Source organism: Melospiza melodia, chromosome 1 (genome assembly GCF_035770615.1).
Source record: "Melospiza melodia melodia isolate bMelMel2 chromosome 1, bMelMel2.pri, whole genome shotgun sequence".
In the NCBI taxonomy this organism is placed as follows: domain Eukaryota; kingdom Metazoa; phylum Chordata; class Aves; order Passeriformes; family Passerellidae; genus Melospiza; species Melospiza melodia.
In genome coordinates, this window is record NC_086194.1 from 22,404,926 (window position 1) to 22,422,316 (window position 17,391).

The 17,391-nt window shown below is 40.4% G+C and overlaps 1 protein-coding gene across 2 annotated transcripts; it reads right to left on the reverse strand.

Moving 5' to 3' along the window:
- Positions 1–434: 434 nt before the first annotated feature.
- On the reverse strand, positions 435–8,949 carry SRI (sorcin). Of its 2 annotated transcripts, none has more exons than XM_063150911.1 (8): positions 8,822–8,949; positions 8,049–8,132; positions 4,966–5,035; positions 4,236–4,279; positions 3,059–3,206; positions 2,790–2,903; positions 2,314–2,372; positions 435–1,630 (listed from the first exon to the last, which is right to left on the reverse strand). In XM_063150911.1, the coding sequence occupies exons 1-8, from the start codon at positions 8,840–8,842 to the stop codon at positions 1,604–1,606; spliced, it is 567 nt and encodes a 188-aa protein (XP_063006981.1). In that variant the 5' UTR covers positions 8,843–8,949; the 3' UTR covers positions 435–1,603. The 2 variants fall into 2 exon arrangements, with proteins under 2 accessions (XP_063006981.1, XP_063006976.1); XM_063150906.1 differs by having other exon boundaries at positions 8,795–8,945.
- Between the last annotated feature and the right edge of the window lie 8,442 nt (positions 8,950–17,391).

Consider the following 17,391-nt stretch of genomic DNA (forward strand, 5'->3'; position numbering starts at 1 on the left):
AAGGGCAGAAAGAGAACTAGCTTCTGTAATGAAATTACAAGCAATACCCAGAGGATTCTACATTTAAGCAGTAAGTACAAGTTGCTTCTTTAGGGAAGACGAGCCTGCTTTGAATTTACAGCCCAGAAACTAAAGTGCCAGATTTAATAGACACCTCCACAAAGCAGGGTGCAATACAGTATCTCTGAGTGAGATTCCTGCTCTGAGGAGCTCGTTTTTCCAATGATGTATATTAAGGTGTGTCTATATATATGCACATATGTGTAGTTTTGCTTTCATTACTTAATGCAAAGGTTCCTCCCCAAAACTGCCCTAAACTACTTATTTAAGAAACATACTTCTTTTAACATTCTTCTGGCTTTGTATTCACAAGCAGAAAAGCAACATATATCACTCCCTCTGTGGTAGGCAGAAGTGACCAAAATTAACGAAAGTTTCATTAACTTATTTTATTGGAAAAAAGTTTGTACTACCTCTGTACAGTTGTGCTGTTCCCTCTTTCCATACAATGTCTATCCTTCCCATTTCTCAAAAATCCCTACAACAAAAGCAACAATAAAACCTCCACCAAACAAAAATCCCAATTTTCCCCCCTGAAGAGCCTCAGGCAAGTAAGCCTTGCCTGTCTGTATCTGTTTTCATTGGTAACTACTGCTGTGATCTGAAAGAGTAACATAGCAAGAATTTTTCCAAGTGAGTTTTGGCCCTTTTGTGTTAGCTGGCATATTGGTGCATGAAGGTCATTTGCTAGGGGTCAAAGTGGAGGACATAGAAACATTTATTTACATGTGACTGAAGTCTGTCTGTCTGCCTGTGAAGGGAGAGCTGATGCACAAACTGACACAGCACAGCTTTTATATGTTTCAAAGTGTTTTATGCAGTGACACAAACAAAGCAAGAATCTTACAAGAACAAAGCCCCTGGTACCAGGGCACAAGGCTAGGAGAGTTTTCTGCTACGTTTTGCTGCATCCCTGCTGAGAAGAAGTTCTAGCAGGTAGTCTTACACTCAGTGCATGGAGTCACAGGCTTCACCTTCAAAAGAGCTGACAAAGTAAGTAACCAGAACTTACTGATGTTTTAACAGACCAGTGCAAAATGACCATTCCGAAATCCCTTTTAGTTTGTACATCAGTCCTATGTTGTCAAAGACAAGAAAATATGTATCCTCTTAAGTCCTACACGTTACTGTTTAAGTCAGAAAATGGTAAGTTGCATTCCAGAAACTGATTTTAGTGAATCATGGCGAAAAAGTAGACACATGCCTGAAAGTCTTACCATTTGCATGATCTGAGTTATACATAGTGAACTGCAAGTTTATGAAAATAAAAGCAGCTTTAATAATCACACATTGGAAGGTAAAGACCAACAGTACATGAGTAGTTCATATTCATTATCAAGACTAAAAAATGTGTGAAAAGGGATGCCTTCATAAAATATGCAATTTCCAATATTGAGATACACAATCATTGGAGAACTTGGCAAAGCAAAACACATACTGGAATGTTAAATCATGATCATCCACAGCTTGCTTCCTTTTGATTAAGATGTTCATAAAACTGGAATGTTAAATCATGATCATCCACGGCTTGCTTCCTTTTGATTTAGATGCTCATAACACACTGTATGAACTGGAAAGAGAACAACCACTTCTTAGATGTATGACAGAGAACGAGTTTTTACTTTTTTCCTACAATACTCATTGTCACAACACTTTTCTGTAAAGAAATTCAGCCCACAAATAGTAAAGCTTTAAAATACATGTGAAAATAAGCAAATTAATTAAAAGTTAATTAAAGCAAAGCATCTCCTTAATGATACCAAAGCACCAAAAATAAAAACTAGCACACATGGTCCTCCCCCCCGCTCCAAAAAAATCCCCAAACCCAGGATGACTTGAATCTAGTGTTCTCTTTTTGCTGCACAGATGTGGCTAGGAAGCCAAGACCCAGAAGCCTGACTGAGTGTGATTCGTCCACCAGACCTCCACCAACCCTTTGAGGAAAAATGCCTACCAAGCTTTAAAACAGAAAATGGAAAAAAAAAATCACAGAAAGTGATGCTAACAAGTGATGTAGCTTCTTTGATCTTCTTGAACCACACTGGTTAGAAGTTCTGAAAAAGGTATACAACATTTTATAGAACTCTGTAAAATACATGAAAGCTTTTTGAGACAATACTCAACATGCCCTAGAACTTCTGGGTTCTTGCTGCATGTGTAGGGAAGGCACAAACTCAAATCATTACTAATTGTCTTTAAGTTTTTCTTTTGTTTTACCCTGGAATTTTAATAGATTCCTTAAAATTTACTTACATCATCATAGTGGAAGTTCACAAAACCCTGCTGAGTCGTATCCCTTCTTCTAAAACATTCTGCAAAAATTCATTAAGAAAACAGAAACCAGGTAAGAAGAATTGCAAATAAACATTTTTTTAAAGTGTATAGTACTTTCCTAAAATTTCCCAAGTCACGCGAAGGAGAACATGATCAAGAATACTGCTATTCACTCAAAGACTAAATTTTTATATCATATACAACCCTTAATGTTCTGTTAATAAACTAAGTTTCCCAATTTTGATAACATTACCCTTCCAATCTCTGGAATGAATCCTGCATTAGTATAAAGTCCTTTTTTTCATGGGAATTTAAAAAATCCTAGTCTATAGACTATTGATAGAAACCTCTTTTGTAGCATGCCAAAGTTGAACTTGAGATAAGTGAACAAACAGGTTTTATTAAATAAAAATACATTATGGGGATGACAGCAACAAGGCCCCAATCCAGCATACCAGTGAGAGCTCGGAGTTTCACACAGCAGGCAATGTAATCATCAAATGCAATCTTCCCTTGAGTGCTGTATCGCTTTGTGATGGCAGTCACAGCCTGTGGGCTCAGTCGAAATCCTATTTGAAAATAATAAAGTCTTAGTTTGAAAAGCCAGGTAAGTTAATAGAATCCAACAAGTTTTCATTGGAAATATCATGTGTTAGTTACTGCAGGATGATAACTGGGAAATGGTGTGAGTCAGTGTCAGAAGCAAGAACATTTCACAACTTACCCATGGTCATCAAGGCTTTCTCCAGTTCCTGACGATCCACTGTGCCACTTCCATCACTGTCAAAACTTACAAAGTGCTGCTTCCAGCCATTGACCACAGCCCAGAGTTCTTTAAACTCATTAAATCCCAGTGTGCCAGACATATCCCTCTGATTTCAAAGCTAAGAAGAACATTTCTTAACTAAACAAAACCACCAATGAAATTTGACAAACAAAAAACCAAACAAACAAAAAAGGCATCTCTCTGTAGTTAAAACTTACTTGAAGGCCACTATTAATACAATTTTACTATTATTAATGTCTCTTGTAGAACACTAAAGCATCCCCCAGCACAGATGGAGGTAATACTAGCCAAAACTTAAGGTCAGAGATCTGCTCTCCCCACTTCTTCCCAGTGAAACTTGCTAAAGCAATTTTCCCCTTGTGAATTCTACTTTAGTTGACACACTTCTCTTTAACCTGCTGCTATGTAATTGTATCCAATTAAATACATAGCTGAAATAAAAATAAATGCCAAAGAATAAATTGTTATATTAGTTGTCTTGTATTCTAAGTGGTTTGTTCGAGATGAGCTAAGAGCCCTTCCAGTTTAATTTCTGCTTTTTTCCTTTTAAGCAGCAAAACTTTCAATTTAAGTTTTGGCTAACAAACCTCCAAAGATTACAGCCTTACACAGAATATGTAAGTCTTCCACAGGTCCTACTCTTGAATGCCACATACCATCCATTAGATACTCAAAGCTGATTCATGCATGAACAGGATTTAGGAGGACTTTGATTGTATTCAGGCTGTGTACAACAGATGCTTAAAATTCATTAGGAAGGATGAGAAATTGTAAAGGTGTCCTACTTGAAAAGCACAATAAGTGATTTGCACAATGCTTTATTCTGGGCCACCAGACCTGACTGTTCATTCACTTGATGGAGAAACAGCTCCCCAGGCTTAGAGGGATACCACTTTCTGTAAAATGATACGTCACCAAGAGCCTCACTTATTTATTATTTCTTAATTTGTTAAAATTAGTGAGAATGGAGTTTTGTATCTTCCCAATCACAATGATCACAAGACTTAATAAGTAAAGGCTGAATGGAAACTACAAAGCATTTCCCAAATGTTCTGGCACTGTCTCATCTTTGCTTACACAATGCAAAATGTTTACATTTCATACTAAAGGATACATCCAGCATTGAGATCATAAGTCTGCAAGTCTCTAAGTTGAAAGCTGTTAAAATCAGAAAAAGGAAAAATAAATTATGTTAAGAGCATATTCTTCAGTTTTATCTAAACATAAAATTTCAGATTTATTATAAATTTAAATTATATAAACTATTATGTAATTGGTTCCCCTGTATAGAGCCATACCATATTTTTCATCCAAGTAAGAGCCATTACTTGTTAGAAAAACTGACAGCAGGTAATTTGGAGGCAATTCAAGTTATATTTAACATTAACTTGCTCTTATCTTAACCCACAATAGTTTTGGGTTTCAAAGTGGTCATTTATATTCCCCCCAACAGACACCACTCGAGCAAGCCAGTGGCACTCACAGAAGCTGTAAACCGAACAGGAGGTATCCCAGCAGAGGACTACTGCCACAGATTTTGGTCACTATCAAAGCTCAGTTCAAACCAAAGCAAAGCATCTTTTGAAGAACTGTCTGTCCATTACAAAAAAAACACTTCAACTCCACAGCCCAGCAGAGTGGGGAACTAAGGAGGCTGAAAAGGCAAATCCTTGGCACACAGAACTGAATATAGAGAATTTACATGTCCAAGATATGGAAAGGAAACCCATTTGCCATGCAAAGAAAAAACCCCAGCTCTGCAGAAGGCACAACCACACACGTTTTCTAGGGAAGAAGAATTAGTGTGCTTTAGATGTGCTTGTTTATTCAAATCATTAACTTACGTTTATATGATCCTGCAATCCCTGACTGGGTGAGACATCTCTGTAGCTCATCAGCATCTATTTGTCCATCCTTTCGATAACAGAAGATGTATCAGCTATTAATACCCTCTCCCAGGCTGCTTATTCCCAGTACCCACTCCCTTTCCAGTGGCATTCATTTAGTTATGCTGCTCAAGACATCCTCATAACTCACAAATTTAAAAATTCCTGCTTTTTAAAATATTAAGTTGCTAGTAGAACAAGCAAACGTAGAAAGCAAAGAACTTTGAAAGAAAAACAAAACAAACTTGGAAAAATACCTATTCACATGGCTTGGAAAAAGCCTCACTTCCAATAAATCCTGCTCAGGGCCAAACAGAGAAAACAACTGCCAATTCATGGAAAGCAATGAGCTGCCAGAACTGGAGGTGGAATTCTAAGCTTTATTCCTCACATCCCCAACATGAAGTTTGGTTCACACAGAGTTTAATTTAATCTCATTCAGGAATGGAACATTATGTCTGCAGACATAAAAAATGATGACACTTCTGCAAAGCATTAGAAGATGAAAAGACAAGTCAGGGAGGTTTAAGAAGAAGTATTTGGACAACACCCTTGGGCCTTGGTTTGACTCTTGGAGTGTCTTTAGCAGGGCCAGGAGTTGGACTGGTGATCCTTGTGGGTCCCTTCCAACTCAGCATATTCTATGATTCTGTTTGTTACAGCATTTTCCTTATCTTTTGAAAACTCTTTTTTTCAATAATAGAGATATTCTACTGAATGATATGGTGGGAAGAGCACAGCCTGGTAACTTTCAAAAATTAAATATAGTTGTTTAGAAGACAAATAGTATGTTAATAGTATGTTACCTATGTTAAATGATACCTGACAAGGTCTGAAATAAAGGCAACAATGTTTTGATTCTATGCAAAGTTAATGGCAGCTAAACCCAAATTTGCTTCCTATCTTCCATCAGTCTAACTATACAGATGTATTTAATACTTTAAATTCACAGGACAGGGGAAGGGAAGAGATTTGAAAAATAGCCATTACTATTAAGTAACTAATCTCTTCAAAGGCTTTGTACCTTCTGAAATAAAGATAGAAACTGCATAACTTTAAAATAGAGGAAGATAGAAAAGCATGACTGTAATCAAGATTAACATTACCAAATATATGCTTGTCTTTTTTGGGTTTTTTAGTAGAACATAAGCAGGTTAAACTAGACAATGCATATGAGCTTTGCAAACAGGCTAAAAAAATATTATTACTTTCTATAAAGACAGCCTCAATTGAACAAAAGATTTGAAACAATACTTTTGGCTTTCTTCTGTGAACAAAGAAAACTAATTCATCAAGTCAAAGACAAGATCCCTGCTGTAAACTACTTCCAAGAAAGCTCAGAGAAAACATCAAATATTATATAGCATAAAAACAACACAGCAGCCAACCATAACCAGAACATACTAATTCTACAGTAAGTATAGATGGATAACTGAGATGTGGCTTTTTACAGAGTTGCATGGATGGCTATAAAAGCAACTGATAACTTAGCTGTTACATTTAACTGTCTCCTTACAGAGTTTTTGCTTCTGCACAGCCACTGGGACCAGAAACAGACACCTCAGATTCCAAGGATAACTTCCAAAGATACTGAGTTCATTTTAGTAAGGAATGATTTCTACAAATATAAAGCATTTCAGAGTATTGACTGAAGTGTTCTTAAATGCTAACTTGATCATACCCATCAAGCCACTGGGTAGTATTCAGCTTCCAGGTTCCATGCCTCACTCGAGAAAGCTGAGCATGGTCTATGTCTTGCTGAGATCCAGCTCCTGCCACCTCTTCTCCACAGGGCTGTATCCTGTTTGCTGCTCCCTCCCTCTCTCTTTACAATAGGAGCTCATTCATTAGTCCAGCATCAGTTACTGGCTCCACTGCTGACTCCTGGCACACATCCAGCAGGCCCCTGCACAGACACACCTCAGCTGGCAGGCAAACTGTCAGCACATTCAGCACAGCTCAGCTCTGGGCTCCACCTGCTCAGAAAGCCTCACTACACAGAGGTCATTCACTGTTCTCCTTTACTAAAAACACACAGCCTAAATATTTTCATAAGCAGTTAGAAGAAGTACGATACAGATTGCAAGATGCATTATTAATTCAAAAGAGTAACAGAGAACAAAACTAATCCAAGTTATGGTGGGAATCTGAACATCAGCTAATTGCTGAATTTAAATTTTCATGTTGTGGTTGCATCTCTTAAGGATAGCAGACCCAAGAGCAGAATTTGAGATTTGCACACACCCTACAGGTGTGCAATAAATAGCTATAATATAGCAAACAGACAAGGAACTTCAGCTCAATAAACCTAACTTAATTGTTCCTAAACCCTGTAATACAGTTCAAAGAGCATTTGTTTCTAGCAACACATATATCATACAAAAACAGTATATGCCACAAAATTGCAGGAAAGAAATTAAAAATGCAGCGCAGAATGACAGGGAAGGAAAAAAAAAGACTTGTGAAAGCTTTCCTTTAGAAGAATAATCACTGTATGTTACCAGTAAACCCAGATGTTGGCACAACCCATGACTGCTTTTCCATTTGTGAGTCTATTAAGATCCTGTAATGACCTCTTTCCTGAAAGCATTTCCTGCTCTTAGCCCACGCTTTCCACTCTTTTCTTTCTCCCAAACCTGGCAGCATTCACCAACCCAGAGCTGAGTCACAATCCAGTTACAAAACTTCATGCATCTATATATTCCCTGCATATACCTGTATAGGAAATAGAGGCATACATGCCTGTGTTTGTGTATATATGTATGTATTTACACATACAATACAGAAACTAACAGCATTATTCAAATTGTATAGTCCCTGTATGTATACAGCTATAACATAGACCAATACAGCTGTACATGGCAAATAGGCTAAGTAAAACAATTATGGATTTGTTTTTTTTTTCTTTTTACTAGAAACATCAGTTTTTCCTAACTGCAAATACTAGGCATTTCTTCTTCCAAAGGTAGAGATTATTCCCTCGCAAGAAAAAAAAATCCAAGGAGTAAACATCATAAGTTTAGTAAATTTTGTAAGTTTACCTGCCCTCCTACTGCAGCAAAATAACCATACAAAGGATCCTGAGCTTGTCCAGGGAATGCTGGTCCTCCTGGAGCTCCTCCATACTTTGGAAATAAAAAAGAAAATTAATTTTAAATCAATGATTCAGTTAAGAATCTGTACTTATCAACTTACGTTTTTATGTACACACCATGCCAAAAAAAAAAAAAAATCAAACCAACCAAAAACGAAACACCTCATGAAAAAATCCCCCAAACCAACTCTCAGTTTCAGTACTGATATACTAATGTAAGCAGATCAGTGTAAAACCTTGCACAGGAGTAATCGACTGATCTAGATCCAGCCTGGTCTACCTCTCCAAGGTTTCATTTTATTCTACCCCTAGCAGAAAACGGCTTGCTAAAGAAATACTGCAATCTTTTTCCACTTCAGAAAAGTTGAGCAAAACAGATGTCTAGGGCAAATACATAGAAGAATATGCATTAAGTGTGAAAACTCTTAAATAAAACTGATTCTTAAGTGCAAATCACGGAACGACACCCTCAGCACTGGCAGTTGACGGGAGGCGTCTCCTCCCTCCCTTCTCCCCCTTCTCCGCGCAGCCCCGAGCGGCGCCTGCGGCCCCTCCCTGTGGGAGCGGGGCAGAGGCCGGGCAGAGGCCAGGCAGAGGCCGGGCAGAGGCCGGGCAGAGGCCGGGCAGCCCCCGCCTGACCCGGCTCCCGCCGCTCCCCCGGCCACATTCCCCCGCGGGCCCGGCCCCGCTCACCCCGCCCTGGTAGAACCCGCCGGGTACCGGCTGTCCGGGATACGCCATCTTCGCCTGGCACCGGCTCCGGCGGTCCGGCTGCGCCCGGGAGCAACCACCCGGATACGGAGGGAGGGCGGCGACTTCCAGCCCCGGCCCTTCCCGGAGCCCGCGTCCCGCCGCCGCCCGGGCGGGGCAAGCGGCGACCTTCCGCCACCAGGGCAGCGGGCGGTGCCGGGCGGTGCCGTCGGGAGGTGAGGGGCCGCCCCCTCCGATCTCCTCCCCTCCCAGTTCCCCCTCCGGCGCGGTGGTACCGGCCCGTGGCCCCGCGGCGGCATTTCCCGGCGCAGCAGGGCGGGGCGGGGCGCGGCGCTGCCTGGGGCTGGCCCGCACCGCGGGGCGGGACGTGGGGCTGTCAGTGCGGGGGCGGGGAGCGCTGAGGGCGCTGGGCTCGGCCAAGGGGTGCGGGCCCGGATCGCCGGCGGCTCCCGGCCAGCAGCTGTCAGATACCCGCGGGAAGCAGCGCCCGTGGACGGAACCGCTCCGCTGAGGAGGAGGAGGCTGCGCCCCGGAGCCAGCGGACGTGGAGCCGGCCCTTGGCGCATCCCGAGAAAACGGTGTTGTGTGGCGGCTGTGACCCGCTAAGGTGTCAGGAAAGGTCCCGAGTTGTTCACCGATGAATCGGTTGATACCAGGTTATTTCAGAACCACCGACTCGTGATTTACCAAAAGACCGCCAAGCTCATAGACTCAGTTCCTGCATCTGTGTCGTGTATCCCAAACCGCATCCTTGCGTGTTCTCTGTTGGTACCGTTGCTTTTTCTTCAGAATCGGACCACCCGTCCCTGCTCCCAAAGACAGAGAATAAGCTGTATAATTTCTTTTGGGTCTGCAGGTCCAAATTCTGGGGTAGTAGCTGGGGGAATGCCCGTGTCCCACTGGAGCGGGGGAGCCCTGTCGTATTCAGTCGGGGGCGCTCCGGGTTTGGGGATTTTCTGGGAGAGCCTTGATCCAGCAGGCTCCTCCCGGCTGGCGGCGCTGCCCGGTGCAGCCCGGGGATTTCTCCCGCTGACCACCCAATACCCCGGGGAGCAGCATCAGCCGGAGCGGCCACGGCTTGGTCTGAGCTGGCCTGGCGACTTTGCAAAGCACAGAACTCCCTCCCTCTCCTGTGAGAGCTGTTTAATTCAGACGCAAGACGATGAAAAATCAGTTGCTTAAGTCTGTATGACTGAAACAAATCTCCTAATAGAGCCCTTGCAGAGCAAAGGGCCTGTTGTCAGAAATCTGGAAGCAAAAACATTTTATTTTTCTGTTTATTGACATAATTTCGGAAGAACGTTATAAATTTGAGTACGACCTTAATTAATTAAAATATGCTAATTTATAGTAAACTTTCCATTTCAAGTGAGTCACCCTTCTCAGCTTCTAAGTCATCCAGTAAACAGGACTGTCAGACATTATCTACGTGGCATATATTTTATTATTTCAGCACTAATTGCACCTTATAACTGCTAATGATTGCCAATGACATGAAAACAAAACTGGTGTTCTGTGTAATTTAATAACCAATAGAGTTTCCAAATGAGACAAATAATTATTTAATACCTTCCTCACACAGAAAGCAGCTGAGAAATGAAGTAGTGACCCTGTACAGTTTCTTGGCTTAAGAAACACCTATCTCACAAGGGTATTTAACTAAGTGTGTTGATATCAAGCTGTGTGGTGGTCAAATAATTGTTTTGACCAGACTTAATCACGTGCAGTGCAGGTTATTGCAGGCTCTGTGCTGCACTTTGTTAGAGTACATATATTAATGTCTGAACAAAAAGCCCTCCTAATTAAAATAAGACCTAGGAACAGGGATAAAAATATTAAAGGCTGGAAAGATTGAAAATAAGTGGTAAAGAATGTAAGTGATAAGATTTGAAGAGTTATACATTGATAAACAAAATGTCAAGTGGTATATATGTATTGCCAATAACTTGGTAGGAATGAATTTTTGATTGCTTCAGTGAGAAAAAAAAAGATATGATTTATACCAGTTGGTAGATAAAGACACTAAAGATACAGCTGTACAGCTGTAGCTGTATAGAAATGTAAGATGTGTTTCATCAGCATAAATATCTGGACATCCTCCATTTTCAATATTTCTACTGAGACTCATGGCACTCAGCAAATCATAGAGTTTAGGCTGGAAAAGATCTCTTAGAACATTGTCACCACCTGTTAACCCAGCACTGCCAGGCCCACCACTAATCCATGTCCCTCAGTGCACATCTACAGGTCTTTTAATTCCCCCAGGGATGGCAGTTCAGCCACTCTTTGGGCAGCCTGTTCCAAAGCTCAACAACGCTTTCAATGAAGACATTTATCCAAATATCCAAAAACCTTCCCTGGCACAACTTGTGTCCATTCCTCTTTTGTTCCCTGCAAGTAGAGACTGACTCCTACCTCACTATGACCCTTTTTCAGGCAGTTGTAGAGAGTCACACTGTCCCCTTTCAGCCTCCTTTTCTCCAGGCTAATCACCCCTGCTCCCTCAGCTGCTCTTCATCAGACTTGTGTTCCAGAGCCTTCATCAACTCTGTTGCCCTCCTCTGATCCTGCCCCACCACCTCAGTGTCCTTCTTGCAGTGAGGTGCCCAAATGCACTGCACTCAGTATTAGCATTTACAAGATTATTTATATTCGAACATATATGAGCAAAAGAGCTGGGAGACGCTTGTAACCAAGGGATGTATTTGAAATGGATTGTTGGGTAGGCATTTTGTCTGCACTGGTGCATTTGCTTATTCCTTATCTGAGGAAAATGAAAGCTGCAAAGGAAAGCTGTTTGAGGAGATTATTGAGTATGCATCTGCCTTCTGAAGGGCTACTGAGCTGTGGTAACCTTTTAAGTTTCCATAAGTTCATCATATTGCAAACACACCAGTAAGAAATCTGTGTGGAATAAATAGTTTCTTATTTTGCAGATCTCAAAGGGTGTGTGATCCCTCTAGTGGGAAAATTGAAGTCAAGCAACACAGGGTGCTAGCACTATTGCCTTTTGTTTTTTTTTTGAGATAATTCACTATTTTTATAAGAAAAGGCCTAAGAAAAATAATTTTGTTTAGAAAGGGTAAATTATGTGCATAGTTTTCATTCCATAGCTTTTTCTGGATTCTTTGTTGTAGGATTTTAAGAAAATTCAGAATGGAGCTACAGTAATAGTGTAACTGCCTTAAACTCTGGTCACAAGTCACATTCATTATGTGTGCCATGCTTCCTCACAGTGAACCAAAGCTAGCATAAACCCATGACAAGTCACAGAGTTTCTATTTGCCTATCTGCTCTATTTCTGCTCCTTGTAAGTCTGGGTACATTTAACATGAGCTCACACATGATGTGGGAATGTGGTCACCCTGAACTGAAAGCCTGGAGCTGGATCATGCATTCCCATCTGGTGCAGTGGCTGGGAGCTTGGTGCTGGTGTGCTGAGGTGTCACGCTTTCCTGACAACTACAATAAAGCTAGGGAGGAGAAAGGGAATTAAAGTGTAAAGTTCAATTTTCTTGAGGTGTTTACTTAGCACAGCTGAGGTGATAAAAATTTCAGAATAAGTAAAGAAAGGCCAAGAAATAATCTCCTCACCCTTTTAATTGCAATACTTGACAAGAGGCATAATTTTAAACAGTGGAAAAATACTTATAGTACAGACCCGATGTCTCTAATATAATGCCTGACTTGGTGCCAAAAGAAATGTTGCTTCTGTGTTCTGCTACTTTTTTTTTTTTGTCTTTGATGCTACCCTTTCATTTTTTATTTACTGCATATTACTTATGCTCAGTTCTGCAGCCAAGTATTTTGTACAGGATTTCCTTTGATAACCAAGTTTTGTGCTGGATTCATCCTATAATGTACTTGAAAGTATAGAGGGCAAGGGGAAGGCATTTCTGTCACTTTATAGATACAGAGAATATGGAGAACAAAATTTTCTATAGATTTTAGTCATCCAGTCTCAGCTACCTCAGTTTTTCTGCAACTTTATCTGTCTTTCAGGCTTTTCCCTCCCAGCTGCAACTTCTTTAATAGATGGTTCAGAGGTGACCAACTCCTCTACTCCACAACTTCTTTGTTTCATCTGTGTTCAGAGTGGTGGAAATGTTTCATCACTCCCTGGGCATCAGCAAGAGTATCACTGAAGGCCTAAAACAAGATAACCTTAATTGTGGATGGTGCAGCTAGTGAGGTTTTGATACTGAGATTTTTTGAAGCTAACACTCAGCTTTTATTCAATGCTGTACAATAACACAATCTACCACATCCATTTAATTACAAATAGAACAGTTTGTGTGTTCCCTAGGCATAAGTTCTTTACAGAACAAAAGCTGAAATGTACTTTTTCAGTAATGACATTAATTTCTTAGATCTGGTACGTTGCAGTCAGATGGCTCCCAAGCTGGTCTTTAACTAAAGATATAATTACAAAATAAAGATATTTGATGATAACAGTGATACGTGCCTATGGCTTGAAAAAGACATTTACAATGCTGCTTCCTTTGCATATCACTTGTCAGCTGATTTTTATTCCTTTACAATCAAAATACCTTATTTCAAAACCTTCAATGCCTTAAAGAGAGCTTGGATAATTTAAAACAAATTTGTTTGATGACAACCAAAGCAAGTCATGCAAGCTCTTTTAATTACTTTGTTGAATAACATGGGGTCAGTATTCAGGTCTCTGTTTTTACTGGAGAAAAGCCAGGATATGAAAAGGAACTGTGTACAAAAGATTGAAGCACAGAACAAGTTCAGCAATAAGGCATCTGATTCTTTCTGTACAACAGTTTTTGCAATCCTATGTGTCAGCATATATGGTCTCATATAAATCAGAATATTTATTACACTACTTTACCTTCTGAAAGTTTAGGATTCTGCTGTACCAGCTGGATGGTAAGGAAATGCTTGTAAAAGTCCCAGGTGCAGATGGAAAGGAATTGCTGTGAGGCCTTATTCTTCTGAAGCAGTGCCGTGGGTATCCAGCTACGAAAGGGATATTCCTGACGATTTGGGCATTGTGCTCTGCAGCACCACCACTGGCGATAGGTGAGAAATGAGCTCCTAGCTGGTGAGTTAGCGGGGGTTCAGGGACAGTTACTTCTGGGCACAAAAACAGCATACAGAGCATAGAAATGATGTTTCAGGTGTCTGAATTCTATGATTGTCACCCATCAGGTGCCACATGTCCATTAGGGCTCTCATTCCTGGCTCTAAAATCTGTTGAGAATCTAGGCAGATATTGTTTATTCTCTCCATCGTCTAGTGCTTGAACTGACTTGACTTGTTGTCCAGTGCAGTGCTACCAGAATTCATTTCCATTTGCTGATCTGTAACTTCCAGATGTAATGAGACTGGCCAAATTGCTGGGGAAATGTCTTGGGCTGGTTTGCATAGGACTCATGTAGTAGAAGGGACATGGAAATAAACAACTCCAGGGAAATTAAGTTTTCAAACTTACTTGTTTTTAAGTGCCCCACTACCAACTATGACACAATGGAGTTTTTAGGATTTGGGGGAATCCCGAGTTTCAGCATACTGGAAGTGAAAGGTGTGTCACACTCTGTGGAGAAAAGTCTCTTTCCTAATCATGATGTCTCCTCTCGGTGCTTGTTTTGGTTAATGCTGTTGTAGCATGGAGTGTGTGTTGAAAATGCCTCAAATATTGCAACACATATCCTCAAGTGGCCAACATGAGATGTATTTTCAATTCCTGTCAGTCATACTTGAGTACACTCTGAAAGCAATACCAGTGAACGCAAGATTTCATCCTCCACCTCTGGCTTTTGTAAATATTTTTTCCTCATCTCTATAGTCTGTGGCTGTTTTCTTTGTTCCTTGTATTAGCTTCTTTGCTCCTTTTGTTCAATTTCTTGAAACCTATTATCTCAGTTGGTAGAGCATGGTACTAATAATGCCAGGGTCATGAATTCAATTCCTGTACAGGCCATTCATTTAAGAGTTGGAATTGATGGTCCTTGTGGGTCCCTCCCTTTCAACTCAGAATGTTCTGTGATCTGTGAGGTTTATGACTTGCTAAAAAGCAATAAGCCTATTGCTGTACCAAAAAGAGCCCACTAGATGTCACACTGCTACTTCTGATTCAGGCACATTCGCTCTTCCTTGTTGGCTGTCCAACCTACACCTGTTTTTTACAATATCCAAATAGAAGTTCTATGAAAGACAGAAACACCTAGACGTAGACAGGCCTCTGGTACCAGCTGTGGAAGCAGCCCCTCCCAGCCCTCATCTCTAGTAGGAGCCATAGTATTCCCAAGCCTAAAGAAATTATTTGTGCCAAAAGTCTCTTTTTAAATGCCTAACAGTGGTTTAGGAGTTTATATGTAGGTTTTTCTATTGGAAAAAATTTAACACATATTCATACATATATCTTTGGGAATCCATCCTGAAGATTATGGGTAATATTTAAACGCTTGAGTATGACAGTTCTAAATAACTAGATTGGTTGAGAAGTGTAATTTCTAAAATTAGCCACAAATCTGCCACTGAAAATATTCCACTTTGCCATATTTTATTTGAAGTGTATCACAGAGAACATTTCTTCTCTCTTTGTTGAGCATAGCAATCTTGTCCACCTAAAAAGAGTGAGCGTGATGCACAAATGAGGTCATCATTTGTGAAGTCAAGTCAGAAATCATTAGCCAGTTATGCATAATAATGTATCAAAACATAATAACATTTGATTTAGAACATGGTACCATGGCTGTTAGGAGAGCTGATGATGTAGTTTGTTCATACTTCATGTTTGCAGGATGTCTGGTACAGGTTTTTTGTTGTTGTTGTCATATCGACGCTTCATTCTTGCTCAGTCCTTTTGCAGCTAGATTCTTTCATACATTGTTAATATGTACATTAGAGCTGATTATTCCTTATTCTTTCAGTGAAATGATTAGAATTTTCATGAAGAAAAGATTCTACATCACCTCTAAGTAAGAACATCCACACCTGTTTATAAAATCGTGCACAGGACTTATGGAAAAACAAGGGGGTAAACAGGCCAGGCAGTCCTTCAGTTGTTGTACTCTGTACTCCAAAATGTTTAGGGCTTTCCAGTTCACACTTATTTTTATATAATTGACCTGTTCCTGAAATCTTTGCAGATGCTAATAATCGCTTGGTGGTTTCCATTTGTGTTGTGCATGCTTAACCTGTTACAGCCAGGAATGAATTGGCCTTGAACTAAGAGCACTCCACAAGTTAACAGAAAAGCTTTCTGATTTCGTTTGAAATTTATTTAAACAAAAGTTAGAACAGTTGGTTGGTGGCAGTAAACATGAAAACAAGGCTCTGAATTTTGGAGTTGCTCTCAAGAGTGGCAACCCAGTCAGTTTAAGCACAGTTATCTCCATACTCTTCTGGATTAGGGCTTCTATATAACTCTGAGGATGTTCCATCTTCTTCCCTTTCTGTGTTTATCCACAGGTTTTGTGTCTTTGTTCATTTGTGAGATGGTTTTCATCACCTTTTGTACTGGCTAATATCTAATAATGTCTTTCCAATCGTTTAGCTTAAGCACAATACCTCCACATCTAACACTTCAAAGCATTTGCAGACTTCCATACATGTATTTCAAATATGCACTTTAAAAAATTGGTCAGAACTACTGTTCTCATCATGTTTTGGCATGGAGGCTAACAAAACATTGAAGACTTGGAAAAAAGCCCTAAAAGACATGGTCTGAAAAAGCCACAGATATGCTCAGGGCAGAAGCACAGTTGTTTTGACTTGTAAAATGGTTTTATGATAGCTCATGACAGCCATTATCTTGGACTTAAGGGGCCCCAGTTATTCACTGCTAGTGGGCACACTGAATTATACTTGCAGAGTCCTGTTTTGCAAAGGTATCAGACTTGTGAAGGTCTCTGCTGAAAACCTAGCTGGGATCAGAGGTCACAGGTATCTATCTTCATGCTTGTTGAAGTGGCCAGGCTTGTTTTATCTGAGCAGTAAATAAGTCTGCTTGCTCTGGAGGTTTGTGAGTGCAAGAAGAGAAGGGTGGAAAATAAGTATGGATTAAGTGCTTTATTTTGTTTCCCTCATGGACTCTGTTAATAAAACCAGTCAGAAAAAATTATCTGCAAATATTGCCCTTTCCTCTCTGGAACATAATGTGGAGGCATGTTAAGGGGTGTTATTATCCTGGCTGAAAGAGCTGGTTTTAAAAGTTGTCTTCACTGTAGATATACATTAGGTATAAGTATTTTTTACCAAAGAGAGGTGCTTGATTTTCTTCTGCTGCAGTAGTTAGAGCTGAGGATGTCAGGAGTGATCAGATGCTTCTACTTCTGTCTGCCTTTGAGCAGTACCTCTTTACCTCCTTGTGGGCAAGGTTGGTGGTTTTTTTCCTGTGAGTCTTTCCATGTATTTAGTTTGTAAAATCTTTAGGTAGTACTTGTATAAATCAACTAGCTACAGCATGAATATTCAGCAGAAGTAATCTTATTTAAGCCTTTGTTAAGTCCAAGGTTGGGATTTATGGCACATTCCCAGAGTACATTAGCACTGCACCTAGTTCTAGCACTGTCATCCTTTCTTAGCTTGCTCCTTCTGTTCTGTAG

Coding starts and splice junctions, on each gene's coding strand:
- SRI (XM_063150906.1), bottom strand. CDS start 8,842: ATGGCGTATCCCGGACAGCCGGTACCCGGCGGGTTCTACCAGGGCGGG. Junction 4,280..4,965: donor GATTGCAGGATCATATAAAC/GTAAGTTAATGA, acceptor TGATTTTAACAG/CTTTCAACTTAGAGACTTGC. Junction 1,631..2,313: donor TGAACTTCCACTATGATGAT/GTAAGTAAATTT, acceptor TTCTCTTTCCAG/TTCATACAGTGTGTTATGAG.